The following is a 17240-nucleotide window of genomic DNA, read 5'->3' as shown; positions in this document are numbered from 1 at the left end:
ATCTTTTTCCATTTTAAGTATGGATTTTGGCAAAGTATCCTTAATGTTTTGATTAGTATAATCCATGTACAGTATATTTTAATCAAAACAGGATTCCTTATTGTGTCAAAATATTGCAAACCTAAAATTAAAAGTATAACTTATATGGAATATGCAGGGATATTTAAATTGGTAATTAACTTTTGTGTGCTTGATGGGCTAAATGCCCTTTTCTTGAAAAAAGTTTTTTTCTACTTTTTCAGTTTTGAAATACTTTGTTTACTTAATACTTTGTAATAAAAGGGCCAAAAAAACTGGAAAGTAGCAGGAGAAAGATAGGTATTTAAATAGGGCAGTTTTTCGGTCTAATCAGTAAGACCCTTTCTGGCTCCCCAATGGTTGTTGATGGAAAAAAAGTGTTAAGATGTGCATGCCTTTCTGGGTTTTCTATTATCATGCTGATGAAAGATAAAGAACAGGTAAAGTGATTTCTTTAATAATTCATGTTTCATTTGATATTTAATTTGCTGACCTTTAGAGATGCTTTTTTGAACACACTGGAGATACCCGGACAGAAGTTAAAAGGTTTTTCAGTAGTTAGAACGATAGGTTATCAGCTATTCTTTTTTCCCTTTACAAAGTCTGGGCAGTTTTTAAAGGGCATATTGCTGAAGGAAAAAAAACATTCAAATTACATCTGCTCCAAATGTCACCCTGGCATGAAAAACAATCTTTTAACGAAAGCTTTTTTGAGATTAGTGTTCCTATTAGCAAAAATTGATACTATGGCATACATTTTTTCAGGTCGTTAATGTCTTTGCAGATGACTTAGGAAGTTTAGTTGGTGCTTTCATAAAGAGGAGTGTCTCAGACATAGATATTGCTATTCTATTTGCTTTCTTGTGCAACTCAATATATTACCTTTAATGATATGAACAGCATACTTAATAATATTCAAAATTCATACACAGCAAGCCAGTATTAGCTCCTGCTTAGAATAAGAAAATAAAAGACATGTGCTGGTATGAAGTCTGTTTCATTACACTGATAAGTTGTACTTGAGGCATGTTTATAAGTTTTGTATGTTAGGAGTGGATAAATGCAAAAATATCCCCGAACAATTCAATTTAATCATTCCGCATTTAAGAAGAGAGAATTTTTGAGCCAGAACTGAGAAGTAGATCTACTATAGTTTGTGGTAAGAATATCTATTACGTATTCAATTAAATAAAGTAAGTGCACAATGTTGATGTGTGTACTGCATATCCATTCTAGGTGTGATGTTATTTAACCACAACACACACCCTGTAATGTGTGATTTATTTTAAAAATATCCATACAGTATTGTTGCTTTTTTGGAATATGTTTTCAGCTGCACGTCAATAACATTAATTTAATCAATAGGAAAAATGACCAACACAGCTTGTTAATGAACTGTCAGTTTGTGTTGTTTTTAAGATTGTAAATTCAAATGTTATAAAAGCCCAGATAAGTTCCCTATGTACTTCAATCCCTACACAGCAGATGGTAATTGGTTACTCTGTCCTGAGAAGCATGGTGTTTGTGAAGGTCTGGGTCAGACAGCAGGAGCCTTTTGGGCTATAAAATGGAACCTGTCTTTGCGAGATACTTAAAGGGGAACTGCAATGCTCTTTTTATATTTTCAGAGTTAGAAAGAATCAGCATTGATGAGTGCAGTTCACACCACAAATAAAGTCCAATGTACACAGTAACATGTACAATATCCAGTTTACATCACAGAATAGATAACATTTCCAGGTATGCACAGTACCATGCTGCCGTCATTGTCTGCGATTCAGAATGAAGTAAGAAAACATCAGGGGAGGTGAAGTGGCCCTATTACATTGTAAGCAAACAGACTTGTGAATACATCTCTTTTTATCCAATAAAGAAATATTGCTCTCGACTTCAAGACAGTTTTGCTAACAGATATTACTTGGTTGGTAACTCTGCATGCATTTCACATTTCACATGTTCCATTCTGCGGTGAAATGTCTGCTGCACAACCCGTATTTATTCACTCATACATCACATTACATTCATTACAGTGACTAGTGAGCAGGAAGGGCAGCTTTATATCTAAGTTCTTGGTCTAAAGCATTCTGATGCTCACAGATTCCAAAAGCTCCTTTCAGAGTTTGACTATACACAGAAATTACTCGTAGCTGTAGTGAAAAATGAAAGCCACACTTTCCTCAAATGATGTTGGGCCTCTTACTCTTTTTGATTCTGTTTATGGTCATACTGAAGACGAGAACTACAGATTGCAATCTTTGCCCACAGTTTTTGTGGCTATATTAATATTGCCCTAATTTGGAATTGCCAGTTGTTAACTGTATTGGCTTCAGTGTTAAAAACCTTTAACCATTACAGGGGTGGTTGAAGACAGTCAAGGGTTGCCTTCAAAGTATGAAGCATCTGCCATTTCTCAAGCTGTGAGGTCAATGCACATCAGTTGGGGGAGTGATGTTGCATTCATTAGCAATACTGCCAGCCCACAGGCAACACACAAGTGTTGCTGTTAGATGGCAAGCCGAAGAAATCCTGGATGACTTAAACCCACTGTTCTTGGTCTGTAATGCTCTACCAATCCCAGTTACAGGCAGTCCAGATGCCAGCCAGCAGTGTCTTCATTGAAAGCCTCTGCTTATGGTCTGATCAATTTCCTTTGCTGGTTAAAATGCTTGCAGATGCCTTATTAATATCTTTAGACTAAATCCTGGCACTAGCTGGGGTAGATCTTTACAAAGATGGTTTGAGATTGCAGTCTGGCAAATGTGTGAAATTAACTGGTAGTCTTGTTGACTCCCCCAGAAACAACAAGACTTCCTATAAAACAAAATGTGTTCATTGTTGCTGTACACAAGTGTACAAAACAGTTTATGTTCGTAAGCTATTAATCACTGCAGGTTTGAAGAATGCCTTTGATTTAATTAGGCTGCCTTGAAGTTTACCAAGCTATGGAAAAGATGCATATTTGTCAGAGTCCATTGGAGTTGTGGACTGATTTGGGTATCTTGTCCTATGCAGGCAGCTGCTATCCATGTCCAGAAACTGTCGATGTGAAGTGTCAGTGTGGAGCTACTGTTCTAACTGTGCCGTGTGGCAGGGAGAGGGCAACCAAACCACCCAGGTGTAAGGAGATCTGCAGGTCAGTATATTCTGTATCTGCTTTCTACATTTCACATTCCTTATTGTGTGTTGCTGAAGGTGTTGTTTTCCTGTAGCATTTTTTTTTCTTTAAAATGTGTGAAAGATGTTGTGGAATTGACTGTCTCTTTGTACTTTTTCTGAAAATGGTGGCAGTTGTAGTGCTTGGGGTCGTACATTGAAACCGGAATTATATCATTTTCATTGCCGGCAGAACTCACTAAGGGATATGTTTAGACATTCCTACCATTTAGTCACAGATAAGAACTTTAATTTAATGTCTTATCTGAGGATTATTATTGGCTCATTATTAGAAATACAGAGTTTCGAGGAAAGAGTGCTATCTATTGGTTACTTCAATTGAATTTGAATTAATTTTAAAATAATATTTTTGGCGATACCCTACACCCCTGTGCCTGAGCCTATATGGTCCCATACTGCAGGAGCAGTTAGGAGTTCAACTGACATAACAGTTATGTAAAATACTATTGTTAATTTCCTGGGCATTGCTTTGTTTCATCGTGCTTGAATACCCAAGCACTTTTTGCTGAAGGTTGTTGTGCCCTTGATTGTCATATCTGCTTATTATTGAAGACATCAAGACGTAGGAGTTTGTTTTACAAGGACAGACCTTGTTAGCATGGGGTTGGCAGAGATGTGTAATTAAAATACAGCAGGTTACATACTTTGGGTTGTATCCAAGGTTTCAGGGTATAAATGTGACTATTTCCAGTGGTATTCCTGGATACCAGAAGAAAGAACGTGGACAAAAATCACTGGAAATGTCACAAGTACTATTAATAGTGCCCTGTGTCTCATTTATGTAGGAATCCACCGACATGTCATCACGCCAGTCGAGAGAGACATCGCTGCCACTTTGGCACCTGTCCTCCGTGCCAACAGGCATGTCAGCGAGTTCTGAGTAAATGCGGGCATGTCTGTCCAGCCCCATGCCATGATGAAGTGATGCTCAAGAAGACTGTGAAAGTAAGGGGAAGGCAGAACTGCTCTTCAGATTACTGAATGTGTGACTGCTATAGTGAATAAGTTAAAAATCACCCTAGAAAATACCTTACCTGTGCAGTAGGAAAACACATTTTAAAAACTATTCAATTAAAAATGTGCAATATTGTGCTTGATAGAAATTTAACTGTCAACTTAATATCAAGTAGTAGAACATTGAAATGAAATTTAGACCTACCTGCAGTGTTTTGTGAGGCAAATACTACCAGTGTTGACCGGAAGATATAGATTTTGCATAATTTCTGTGTGAATGGGTTTTTTTTCATCCTGCCACAGACTCAAACTGTGTGAACAGGGACAATTTGAGTCATATAACTTGGTTTTATAAAAGACAAAAATTAACAACATAAAGACATGGGTGAAGAAGTCTGACAAAGCAGTCTTTGTGAGCAAAAAAAGTTTTTTTTCCACCAAAAACATAGACAGTATAGCACAATGAAATAAGTTAAATAACATAATAAGTGAAACTGTAATTTAAAATGAAGACTTTTCTTTTAATTCCCTTTACCAAATTAAAGATTTGAGAAAGCTACACTAAGGATTATTTGATGGCAACCATTGAAATTAATGATGTTTTAATGCAAGGACCTGAAATGAAGGAATTAAACATGCATAAAAAGAATTATAATTTCGAAAACGCTAAAACTAAAAAACAGAGTACTTCTTTCTAATTAATTATCTAATAACCATAGAAAGTGTTGTAGAAGGAAAAAAAAATAAGCGTGTAACAAGTCGCCCAAGTGGCAGCATGACTTACTCAGTTCTCCATACTGCAGTTTCAAACTTCTTCTCTATACGAGAGTAAAAATCTCAACCTGTTTCTGTTTTTGTTTTGGGGTGCTAGCCTCAGCTTGCAGGTCCATGGGAGCAGCCCCCCGAGCCAGTCTTCGTTCAGACGGCCTTACCGTGTCCCCCCTGTCAAGTCCCTATACCGCAGTACGTATATTTTAGCTTTCTCATGTTTTAAGGGATTAATTTAATTAATCACTCCAAGGTGTTTCACTTTTCACATCTGGTGGGGAAAACTATCTAAGATGAAAGTCCAAGGCTTCATTTATGTCTAATGATAGGAGAGCTAGAAAATCAATTTTGGTAGCTGTAGGGTTGATCGGAACATGGCAGTACATGCGTTTAGACAGGATTTAGCCTTTTAATTTCTTGCTAAATATCCCTGGTAGTGTGGCTTTATATGAATGAGTCACACTGTAGAAGTAAGCAGAGGTTCTCTTATACAGTATGCTAAGTATCCAGTACTACATCAGCAAATTAAAGTATTAAGACAAATAATGATGTGTATATTTAATGTGTACTTTGTAGTACAAGGATTCTAAAGTAGGCAGTCGTTTATGTTACAAAGGAACAAGTAAAGGTTTATTCCATGTTGAAATGCAAAACAAATGCAAACAGGTGTCTCACACTTGAAGAAAGCTCCACAGCCAAACCATTGTGTTTCTTTTCCTTTCAGCATGAAATCAACCTCGAACTGTTCCTTTGCAGCCTATGCATGCTGACTTGATATTCTTTTATGTTAGTTGCAAACAAAGCCAATAGTAACAGTCATACAGTAGGTTAGTGTTTAGTTAGCAAAATATTTGAGGATCATGCTGCGATTTCAGGTAGCGTTAATGACTGTTTTTGATCTGCTCATACAAGACATCTTCCGTTATACTATACAAACTTGCTTGGACATCAAAATCTTTTCTCACATCTTATATGTTAAAAGAAAAACAAATATTGTTTTTTTGGTGGGATGTGCTGCTTTAGCATGGACATCATATTAACTTTTAATTTAGTAGAAGTGTGATTACTGGTTCATTATCAAGAATGATTTTTATCATTTGGTTGTAGCCATAGCTAACCTAATTGTAAATTGTCTGGCATGTTATCCATTTGAAGGGAATGTATTGACTTTTGTTTATGCCATGAAAAATAAACACTATTACTAAAATTGCTTTTGTGATCACAACCTTTATAAAGACACTTGAAAAGGGACTGGAAGCTATAACAAAAATATTCCAAAGATGTGCTAATAAGCTTATTTTATTGCAGTTATTTTAGCTTTGGATCTTGAGCATTTTGTTGAAAATAATGTTGAAATGTCCTGTCTGAATTTATACTTTCTTTGTTTGCTCTTCACAGGGCTTGTCTTGGAAACCATGAGGTAAGTGAAAAGGACTCCCTTCTGTGATGCCAGCCATGGTTCTAAATTAGGATTGGAGTCAGTAGCAATATAGAGTTCCCACTTAAAAGATTTTGCCACAATTAAAGAAAATGAGTGAACAGGCATGATTCTGTTGAGATCAGGATTGGCATAATCAAGGTGAAAGCAAGGAAAACGATTCTTGAAAACTTGAATAAAGATTTGTCAGGATGGTATCCAGTTATTTTACATGTGTCATGTTTGAGTATTGATTTGATTTAACATATGTGCAGATTTGACAATTCAGCATCATTGCCTATAATTTAGAAGAAGACTGGAAATGTATTGTAATTATTTAATTTTCTTTAAATGAATTTCAATGCAATATATAGAGTGATATTGTGAGATTTTATAACCAAATTGTTAGTTGGTTAATTCTGGTTCACCTTTGAATATCATGGGATCCTAAAAATGCAATACCTAATTATTACTCTAGTCTGTTCACTGTATAAAGCCTTTTGGACTGAGAGCTTTTCATAGCATCATAGCAGTTTCGTTTGACACATTAAGGGAGGAGAATGATATTTTTGTTTTTTGTTACTATTAAAATAGTATAATTTCCATTTATGGAACATCCCCATGTAGTTCATACACCTGTAATTAGGGTCACAAACCTTTGGAACACATTTTTAAAATGAATCCCTTTGAGTTTAATTAATCCCCGACTTACAAACATCAATGGTCTGAGGCCTAAAGATCTGTAAGCTAAACACAATCTCCTGCAAAGTTATTTTTGATAGTGACTTAAAATCATTTTGAAATTTGCATTTTCTAGTGAATAGATTCCAACACTTAAAAAATTCTCACCCTAAACCCTGATATAAGGTAAGCAACCATCCGACCTACATTCTTCCAGTTTATGTGGAATGACATTTAAAATGACACTCCTAAAATACCTAAGCAATGTGCACTGATCAAGGGGATTATACATGGGCCGGATGATTTGACATTGTCCCTGTGGAATAACATAATGACATACAGAAGAGTACCTGTTCTGAATGTCTTATGTTGTGAACCAAAAATCTAGTGCTATTGTGTAAGCAAGAAAATACTAAACATTTTTCCCCTTCATCAAACCAAAGTCATTTCTGTATGTTGAAATGGGGCATTTGCTTGGCAAACTGTAACTGCTCTATGGTTTCTTGCTGATTGTTAAAGTTTTTATATACTGTACCAAGGTTTGTGTTCTGAGGCTGTCCTCAGGCAAAAAGGAGAAAGTGCTTTTCTGTAGTAATTGAAACAAAAGCTTAGTCCTTAGCGACCTTTTATGAAGAGAGAGAAAATAAAATGCTTTGCAAAGTTGCTTCCTGTTAGTGTCTCGGATACTTAATATATTTTGAGGCTTGGCACCACAAAATGCTAATTTTCCAATTATCAATTTAATTTTAAGAACGGGTTAAGTGAGCAGTTCGAAACTATTTCAGTTTTTTCCTATTGTTGCCCTTTCCTGTGCTGTAGCCTTTAAATATGCAGATATGGAATTGTAACTGCAGCTTTTCCTGTAAATAGGAAGGAACAAGCAGTCTCCATTTGTTTCATGTGCTCCCAATCAGTTTATAATAGAGTCTGAAAGGTAAAGTGCAGTGTGCCTTACACATCCTGTTGATAAGAGAAAGGTCACTGATTCGGTTTGCTACTACACGTGTATGGGAAGATAACAGTGGTTGGTTTATTTTTTTGTTTAGAATGTCAGCTCTTCATGAATGTTTGTCTAGATGAGGTGTTTGCTTTTTATTAAGTTGTATATCAAGTCTCTAAGGACCTCACAAGTGAACAGTGTAATTTAACAGTGTCTGGTGCTGTTATGGTAGCCTCTGCTAACAGAGACCATTGTTGTTGCAGCTGCTTATAGGCCTTATAGTTTAACGCAATAAATCAGCCAAGTCATCGTATTCTGGATTTTTTTGTGCTCTACCCATTTTTTTTTAACTAAACCTGGATTAAATGGTTCGTACAGTTAACTTGCACATAAAAGAGCTTTCAGAAAGAAGCCCTTTCTGGAATGTTTGCTAGAAATGGTAAATTGGATTTTGCCCACTTAGTGCAGGCTGGAGTTTTTAAGTTCTGTTTAACAGTGGAGTAATAACTCCATGTGGCCAATGGAACAATTCTAGCTCTTAATGATTGATTCTACACAAAAGGACAGAGAATTGCGAAATTTGATCAAGTCAAGAGAACAGGAAAAACATCCAAGGAACATGTTGAGGGTTGGATTGTATTGTTAAAGATAACTGATGAAGAGAGACTCTTAATAACCATAAATACACTGTATATAAAAGTCAGTTGTAAAGATTTTTGGCCCAAACCATAGTCTGTATAAAAGCCTCTGCTTATCTGTACTTAATTTGTCAGAACTCGGCATAGTTGAGCACTGCTACTCAGAAACCTCAAAGAGCAGCACAGGCTTATTTGGAATATGGAATATTTGACAGGCATATTTAGAATCTAATACAGAACAGAATGCAGAGAACCATGATTTGCTGCTCACACTGCCAGTGTGGATTACAGAATTGACTACAGTGGGCATCTAAGAGGACCTTGACCTTGGATGCAGATAAACAAAATTCAGTCTAAATGCTTCAAAAAATTATTTTAGTTATCTTATCTTATTTTCAAGATTGAATTTGCAACTTGTCGACTTGCATACTTGTCAAATATACCTTTTCCAGTAAAACTTCAACTACTAATTTCAAAATCAGATGGAAATGTTTCAGAAATATAGTAGGCCTAATAGCATGCTTTTTTATATTTGACATTCCAAATTATTTTTTAAGATAGCTTGTAAGGCATGTTACAGACAGTGGTAATTAAAAATTGAGTTTAAAGTGCATCATGCTGATGTTATGCACTTGTCATGGTTAAGCACACCGGTATCTTCTTTGTCTCTTGTCTGTCCACTCACTGCCACTTGCACTGAGCTCCAGCACTTCAAGATTTACAAATTAAGAATTGTGAACATTTTAAGAAATCCTGATTTCCACTGATGATATAACAGTGGTGATTAACTATTACATTTTACACCTTTTTCAATGGTGATGATCTAGGTTATTTGTCTGTATCATATTAGTAGTGTACTTTTTGATTTAAAAAAAGGGGTCACGTTTTTTCTACAGGTATACAGTGAACACAAGTCAGTTAACCTAGTTTATTTAATTACTCACCAGTTAAATATTACACACTGTGATCTAGAATTGTTATCTAATTATAGGTTTTAATTCTTACATATCATGAATATGCACATATCCTTTTCAGAATCAGGTTTGCAGATGAATCCTTTTTTCTGATATTTTATCAGAGACTATCTGGCACACTGATACAGTATAACTTCTTGACTTTTGTGTGTGTGCACATTAGAAACATATCTTTAATATCAAATTTACATGCACAGTTGCTGTGGATCTCGAACATTTTTTCCTGCCTTTATTTTCTCTTTGTTTTGCAGAATTTCAAGGATAATGATCATTTCTCATTACAAAAATATTCTCCCTTTTTTATCCAGGCAGTTTGATTTGAAGAACAGTCCAATTGATCATCCATTTTCTCATTTAGGTATTTAGCTCAACAAAAGAAATGTTTTTCAATAGGCCTGAGCCAAAGGTGTCCCCAAAGCCCTGTAGATTTTTTATTACTGGATTGACAAGCTCACAGTGGCGTTGGGAGCAAATAGACTGCAATCACATTTGGTATTTTCTTTTGCCTTTCAAACACTCACTGGGTACATTAAATTGCTTACTTTTTGCTGTAAAAACATTTTCACATAGTATAATCATGGTAATTGTATCTCAGTTGGGTTGCTATGAGGCCAAAATGCTTTTATAGCTAATAAAGAGCAGGGGAGTTTGTGGTTTACTTGGGAGGGACATTCATTAATCAAAGGGCTGAAACAGGCAATTTCAGGAAAAAACAAACAAACAAAGGTTTTAGGGGCTGATTAATAGTTTTCTTAGATGATAGTGTCTCATTCAGAAGTTGCCTAAAACAACAACTTAACAATTTATAAATAATTAAAAGGATGTTTATTTTGGCTGTAGGTTTGTCTTTGGAATAGTTTAACTTGAGCTCTAGGTGGTATAGTGTTGTCTAGATTATAAATGTACACATTTGACAGTATTCAAAACCAAGAACATAGCAAAATCCAACAGTTTTCAACTTACAAGTGATATCTAATATTATAAAACCTTCACACTATTAAGTGCATGTTCGTGGGCCTATTCTTATGCTTGTTTGCTTTCGGTGGATGTTCAGCTGAAGTTGAAACCATGTGGTGTTGAGTCTTGGAAAAGCAGTGCAGTGATCATTGCTGAGGATGTTCCCCAAAAAAATCAGGAAATTATAAACCACTTGCTGTAGAACTTAAAATTGTTTTGTAACACTGAATAATTAGGCTAATCAGACAAAAGGATGTTCTGTCCAGAGAACTGGAGTCAAGAATTTTGACTAATGTTTAATAATCCTTGCACATGCATTGAAGTTTAGTCCTAAAGGCAGTGTTTGGAAAATACTTTCGAAAGTACCACTTGCATAATTTAGAATGGGTATCACTGAATTAATAATATGCTGTGGATGGGAAGCAGGACATATTTTATTTTTATATTTTTTGATGATCTTTCAGAGAGTGGTTAAAAAAGACTTATTAAACCTGATCGGTTTTGTTATATCGGAATTTACAGTTCTGAAAACACTCTTATCCCACTTGGATTATCTATGGGTGTTCCCAGGATTCCTAGCACAGTTCCCTCCTAAGTTGTAAATATACAAAGCCAGCTTCGCTGTAATCTTTTCTTTGACTTGAAATGACTCGTCAGGCAGTGTGGCATCTTAAATCCGCCATACATGAATTGGGCATACGCCATGTACAACACCAGCTAAGCTGCCGCTCTGTTCTTGGATAGGACATGAAACTGCCATCACATCTGTTTCACAGGCCTGAAGACCATTTCAACAAAACAAGGTGTAAGTGTGAGGCCAACTTTATCAAAGGACATCATACCATGAAAATGCAGATTTTATTTTTCAGAAGTACTGCCCTGCCTTTGCCAGGTCTTATGAGGAGTTTTGTGTTTTGTTTTTCAGTAGGGGTCTGGGAAACAACAGGATTCTTCTGATGTTTTGGAATTTTTACAAGATTTGAGTGTTATACATACCAGAAAGAGAATATTTGTCTTTATTGCAAGCTTTCTGCTTCCAAGATTAATATTATTTTGTCTTTGTGTTACATGAATGCGCCACATCAAGGACTGGATTTCTTAATTGGGTTTCTTTAATAGTAGGATGCTGTTCTCCCACAATAAGCTGGAAATTACTTCAGATTTAATTTCAGATTCAGATTTAAATGAAACTTCAGATTTTTTGCTTGAAATTCACCATCTGACTCTGTTATTGCAGAGACAGAGCCCACTCAACTAATTGTGTGGTTCATTAAGGCCGTTTTGTGCAAGAGGGTTTGAAGACCTATGCAATCATGACCATTTTTCTTCCATATTATCCATTTACTTTTTTGAATGTATGGACTACTTTCTGTATATAAAAAAGTGCTACTTCAGATTTGTCACAACTGCAAGCCTTCAGACAAAATCCGAAAAGGATCTGAATATGTTTGTAAGGCACTGTATTGTGCTAAGCTGTAAAAGATGTTTTCTCCATTGGCCATTGTTTTTTTTCTTGTGCATTATTGCAGGTGAGTCCCTTGCCATGCCATGCTGTGGGCCCATACTCTTGTAGAAGGCCTTGTGGACGGCTATTAGCCTGTGGCAACCACACCTGTGCCAGAGAATGCCACAGTGTGACTCTGCCTGACAGAACAGAGGACAAGCAAAAGGTATGTGCCACATGTGAGAGTACATCATGTAAATCATTGTACTTGACTGTATAAAACCCAGAAGCTTATAAAAGTTTAAACTAGCCCATTGCATTGCAAACTGCATTGCATTGAAGCTAAGCAGGTGTGAGCCTGGTCAGTACCTGGATGGGAGACCTCCTGGGAAAAACTAAGGTTGCTGCTGGAAGAGGTGTTAGTGGGGCCAGCAGGGGGCGCTCACTCTGCGGTCTGTGTGGGTCCTAATGCCCCAGTATAGTGACGGGGACACTATACTGTAAGCAGGCGCCATCCTTCGGATGAGACATAAAACCGAGGTCCTGACTCTCTGTGGTCATTAAAAATCCCAGGGTGTTTCTCCAAAAGAGTAGGGGTGTAACCCCGGCGTCCTGGCCAAATTTCCCATTGGCCCTTACCAATCATGGCCTCCTAATAATCCCCCTCTATGAACTGGCTACATTACTCTGCTCTCCTCCCCACTGATGGCTGATGTGTGGTGAGCGTTCTGGCGCACTATGGCTGCCGTCGCATCATCCAGGTGGGGCTGCACATTGGTGGTGGTGGATGGGAGACCCCGTTATCTGTAAAGAACTTTGAGTGGAGTGTCCAGAAAAGCACTATATAAGTGTAAGCAATTATTAATTATTATTATAATTAAACTACATAAAACCAAAATGATGAATGCAAGATAAAGCATCTGGAATACATAAGCATGGAAGTGATAACTGGATTATCTGGATTACATTTACTAGGAAGGCTCAGAGGAGGTTGACAAGGAAGAGAGTTTGTGTGGTGATTTTCATTTGTGATACTCAAGAAGTTTTAACCTTGAGATCAAGTATACATTGCAGTTTGAAATTCGAATAGTTTTGCATTGGATCAAGCAAAAATATCTATATGTATATTTATCTATATGAATAATTCCTTTGTTCTCTTTCCAGTGTCCAGGCTAATGATCAATACAACTTGTTGTAGGTCTTCTTCAGCTTTCAGTTTTAATCACTTCTGTCATTTGGACATTTTAACCTCTAAGCAGAAAACATCCTAGTTTTCTTATTTCCAAAGTTCTTATAAAAGAGAGCTGTGAAATTGTGAAATTCAACTCATGTCCTGATGGAGTCATTAAGATTTCTGTTGGTGAGACAGGTTCAAAATCCTGACATCATAAGGTTTATGATGGAAAATGCAGACTTGCATAGATAAAGCACTTAAGGAAAGTATTTTAATTGCTGATGTGTGGATGTTTCAATATTTGTCTACCTACTTAACACCAAAAATTAAAATGAGACTGCTTTCATTTTAGTTCAATATTATTTTACAGATTTCTGTTTATTTACCTTTTTTGACTATGTGCTGCTTCCAGCATGGAAGTCCAACCCAAACTATTAAAATCAGATTAGACTATCATACACTTGTTTGATATACTGTATGTAAACAAAAGTCATCTTCTTTTACTTTGTCTAAATTCTAGAAAACACAGGGGCAGCATTTATTCACATCAGGTGTTCCTTTAAATAAAATGCAACAAAACCAAATTTACATTAACATCGTTCCCTTTGACAGTGCTCTTGAAGCCTCTGGAGCTATATAGAGGCCACTAGAAGATTATTGTGCCTCGGGGGTATAGAATGAGGTATTATATGGAAATCATTCAGTAGTAGTACATATCATCATAATTAAGGTCAGGGAGCTCTTCAAAGACTGCTGTAAATGCTCATTGAGTTTCACAAGCTGGGGGGTGGTTAAAAAAGAATCCATTAAAAAGATTTAGTGTCAATTATTGTGAAATGTAAAGGTCTTGGTATATCACCAGTCCTGCCAGGAAGAGGACACAAGTGTGTCTTTCCACCACAGGCTGTGAGACAAGTAGTTTCTGCAGCTGTAGGTAACTGTACTCATCTCACCGACACTGCGTAAGTAGCAATGGAGGGGGGTTGCTAAGGAAATATCCCCACCGAAATATTTATTAACTCAGCGAAGGCCTCAGCATCCTAAATTAGAAAGCCTCAGGAAGACAACGATGTTTATGGCAAGGAGCTCTTTCCTGTGCTGCTCCAGATTGGTTAAGTGTTTCATGCCCTTATTATTGTCTCCTAAGTGGGGAGGAAACACTTTCCAAGCTGTTCCAGGTTATGATAAAATATTGCCTACTAACTGACCTTACAAATGTATCTTCTAATTCTAACGAAAGGGTTCCCAGCACCCTGAAAAACATGTTTTATTGTGGATAATTTAAGATTTGAACACAGTTAATCAAGAATTCAATATGTAATATTTTGTATTTTCCAACAAACTGAAATGCATGTGGGAAGCTTCATATCTGCACTAACCAATATACTGTAGAACAGTGTGAAATTATTTTAGTATCTAAATGATCAATGCAGTTGCATTAATGTAACTGTTTTCAGTCCCTGAGTTAAAACTGAAATACTGTTGATGCACTTGCATCATGTGACTGTCACAAGACAATATAAATGTTCAAGATGAAATTGAGCATTACAGCTAGCCCAGTGTCTTGAACATAAAAATAAAGTTTAGACTAATATGGACGTGTGGGGCAATATATTTGCTGTTATAGGACACTCCTTTGCATTTTTACATGGCGTCACTGGGCAGTTTCATCTGATGTTTTGACTGGAATTGTGTTGATGTTTTTGTACGTCAGGTTATGTACAACATCCATCTTGAACACACATATTGCTCTTGCTCTCACATGCCCAGGAGTGCAGCAGCCTTTCATAGCGGAGTCTCAGAAAACAGACACAGCTATAAAGTAAAAAAAAAAACAACATGTTCTTTATTTGTGAGTGAGAGGAATAACACTCTTTATACCGTACATACAGCTGGCCACCTAAGGTGCTTAACTGGCTTCACAATCAAGACTGTGGACCAAGGCTGGGCAGAAGGAGCCCCATCAGAACTTTAAAAGAGTCCAAGTGGCAGCAGTCTAGGGGAAAATAAAAGCTATTGCTACATCAGGGGTATTGGTTGATAAGTAGGGTACCTGGCCAAATGAGATCATTTGGAAAGCTTTAAAAATAAGGTTGAGAAGTGACAGGGTTCAACATTTTCTCTTGCCCCAAAACTGGGTGACTGGATGGTTGCTCTTATCCCAGAGGGGATTTGGGTTTGAGGAATGCATCTGTGTAGGTGTATATACAGTGATGTGAAAAAGAAAACACACCCCCTTACGATTTGATGGTTTTACATATATAGAAATATATATCTGACCTACATCTAGTCCTCACCAAGTCCTAACAGTAGATTAATCTAACCTCATGTGACAGATAACACTAAAGAAATGTCATTATTAAATAAAAAAGTCAGCCAATAACCACTAGCCTTGTTTCTGTTGAAGCTCAAGGTGTCACGTAAGTCTGGGATTTCAGTTCTTGAGTTAGCATGGCTTTGTGGTTTGGTTAGGAGACTTTAAGTAACAGTCTACCAGAAAAGCAGAACCCCAAGATCATAGAAGAAAGCAATTCAGCTGTCCATCCATTTTCTAATCATTTCATCCAATTTAGGATTGCAGGGGAGCCGGAGCTATCCAAGCAGGCAACAGGTGCAAGGCTGGGTACACCTCCATCTCAGGGTAGACATGCATACAGTCACACCTAGGGACAGATTTCCCAGAAGCCAATTAACCTGCCAGTACAGTTCGTTTTTGCACTGTGGGAAGAAACTGGAACACCAGGAAGAAACCCTGGGGAGTCATGGGGAGAACATAAAAACTCCACAAAGAAAGAGTACCCCAGGTCTGGAATTGAATCCTGGGCCCCAGGGTTGCTAAGCAGCAATGCTAACCATTGTGCCACCATGCCAAGTAATTCAGCCACAGAGCAACTAAAACACCACACTTGGGAAAGCCATGTATTTTGGTCTGTGAGGGACGGATATAAGGTTGCCATGGTACTCATGTCTGAGACCCACGACGATCCTGATTCAAGCACGTAACCTCACCACAGGGCAGAGCACATTGGTGTTTTTTGACAGGTTATTACATCGCCCATCTGAGTATTTTATGCATGTCTTTCCTGCTCCCCGTTGCAGGCGGGTAAGGAGTGCCATCAGTGCGAAGAGGGCTGCAGTCGTCCTCGCCCTCCAGGCTGCCCTCACCCCTGCCCCCTGCCCTGCCATTCCGGAGACTGCCCTCCCTGCACACAGATGATCAGACTCAAATGTCACTGCAAGATAACATCCCTTTTCGTTGAGTGCTTGTAAGTATTATATGACTGTCGGCTTGATATTTCCACCCATGAACTTCAGAAAAAGAAAACCTACCTAGGCTGTGCAATACAATGTAGGAAAAGCCAGAGATAGGGGTATTCTTTCTTTTATGTGTCCTAGCTAAAATGGGCTCAAGGATTAATGTGGCACGTAAGACCAGAAATATTCTGAGTGTGAAGAATGCCATTCAGTTCATGGAGACTGCATCATATTGACCTGCAGAGACCTGTGTTTAGATGTTTTTGAAAAGGGGCTCCCCAAAGTTATGCAATAGCTTATTCTGGACACAAGGCTCTGGTCTGTGTTTCCTTGTTGAGACTGAAGTTGTGGGTATATTTCCAAGATGACACTTGGATCGTGAATGGGATGATACCATCAAACCATCCTGAAACTTGTGCTCATGTTACTAGATCCCCTTTATGTTTTTATCCAGATCTGTCAGAGACGATGGGGTATGTGGTTATGCATGCAGATTGCAGTACTGTACCATCAAATCAGGTTGGATAGCACATGGCAAATTCCAAATTCTAATAAAATGATGAAAGGACAAGGTGGTCTAGCTGATGTTACCCTGATGCTGGTTTAAATCCCAATTTTGCTTTTGTGAAAACATATGCTCTTCACAAAAGCATTTTTTCAACGTTTGTGTTGAAGATTGTAAAGGCTATTTGTTTTTATTTTTAATAAATCCCACATATTGATGGTCTCTCCTGTTACATGTTCCCCCACAGCTTCCCTAAGCTTACATGTAGATATAATTTTAATATGTAACCATATATACCATACTGTAGATACACATTTTTTGTTTTAAAGATTATATTTTTG

General features: G+C 37.3%; 1 protein-coding gene across 1 annotated transcript in view; it reads left to right on the top strand.

Annotated features, from left to right (window-relative positions):
* nfxl1 (nuclear transcription factor, X-box binding-like 1) overlaps positions 1-17240 on the top strand; it is a 57459-nt gene that overhangs the window by 24928 nt on the left and 15291 nt on the right. The window contains exons 13-18 of the mRNA XM_088626606.1: positions 3031-3151; positions 3978-4137; positions 5018-5109; positions 6313-6334; positions 12051-12191; positions 16239-16405. Coding sequence (XP_088482732.1) covers positions 3031-3151; positions 3978-4137; positions 5018-5109; positions 6313-6334; positions 12051-12191; positions 16239-16405 — 703 coding nt within the window. The remainder of the gene's footprint in view (positions 1-3030; positions 3152-3977; positions 4138-5017; positions 5110-6312; positions 6335-12050; positions 12192-16238; positions 16406-17240) is intronic.

The sequence above is a fragment of the Lepisosteus platostomus genome, chromosome 1 (assembly GCF_059453375.1).
Source record: "Lepisosteus platostomus isolate fLepPlt1 chromosome 1, fLepPlt1.hap1, whole genome shotgun sequence".
NCBI classification, from domain to species: domain Eukaryota; kingdom Metazoa; phylum Chordata; class Actinopteri; order Semionotiformes; family Lepisosteidae; genus Lepisosteus; species Lepisosteus platostomus.
Note: the sequence above shows the minus strand (reverse complement) of the source record. Positions and strands in the feature narration are given on the sequence as shown.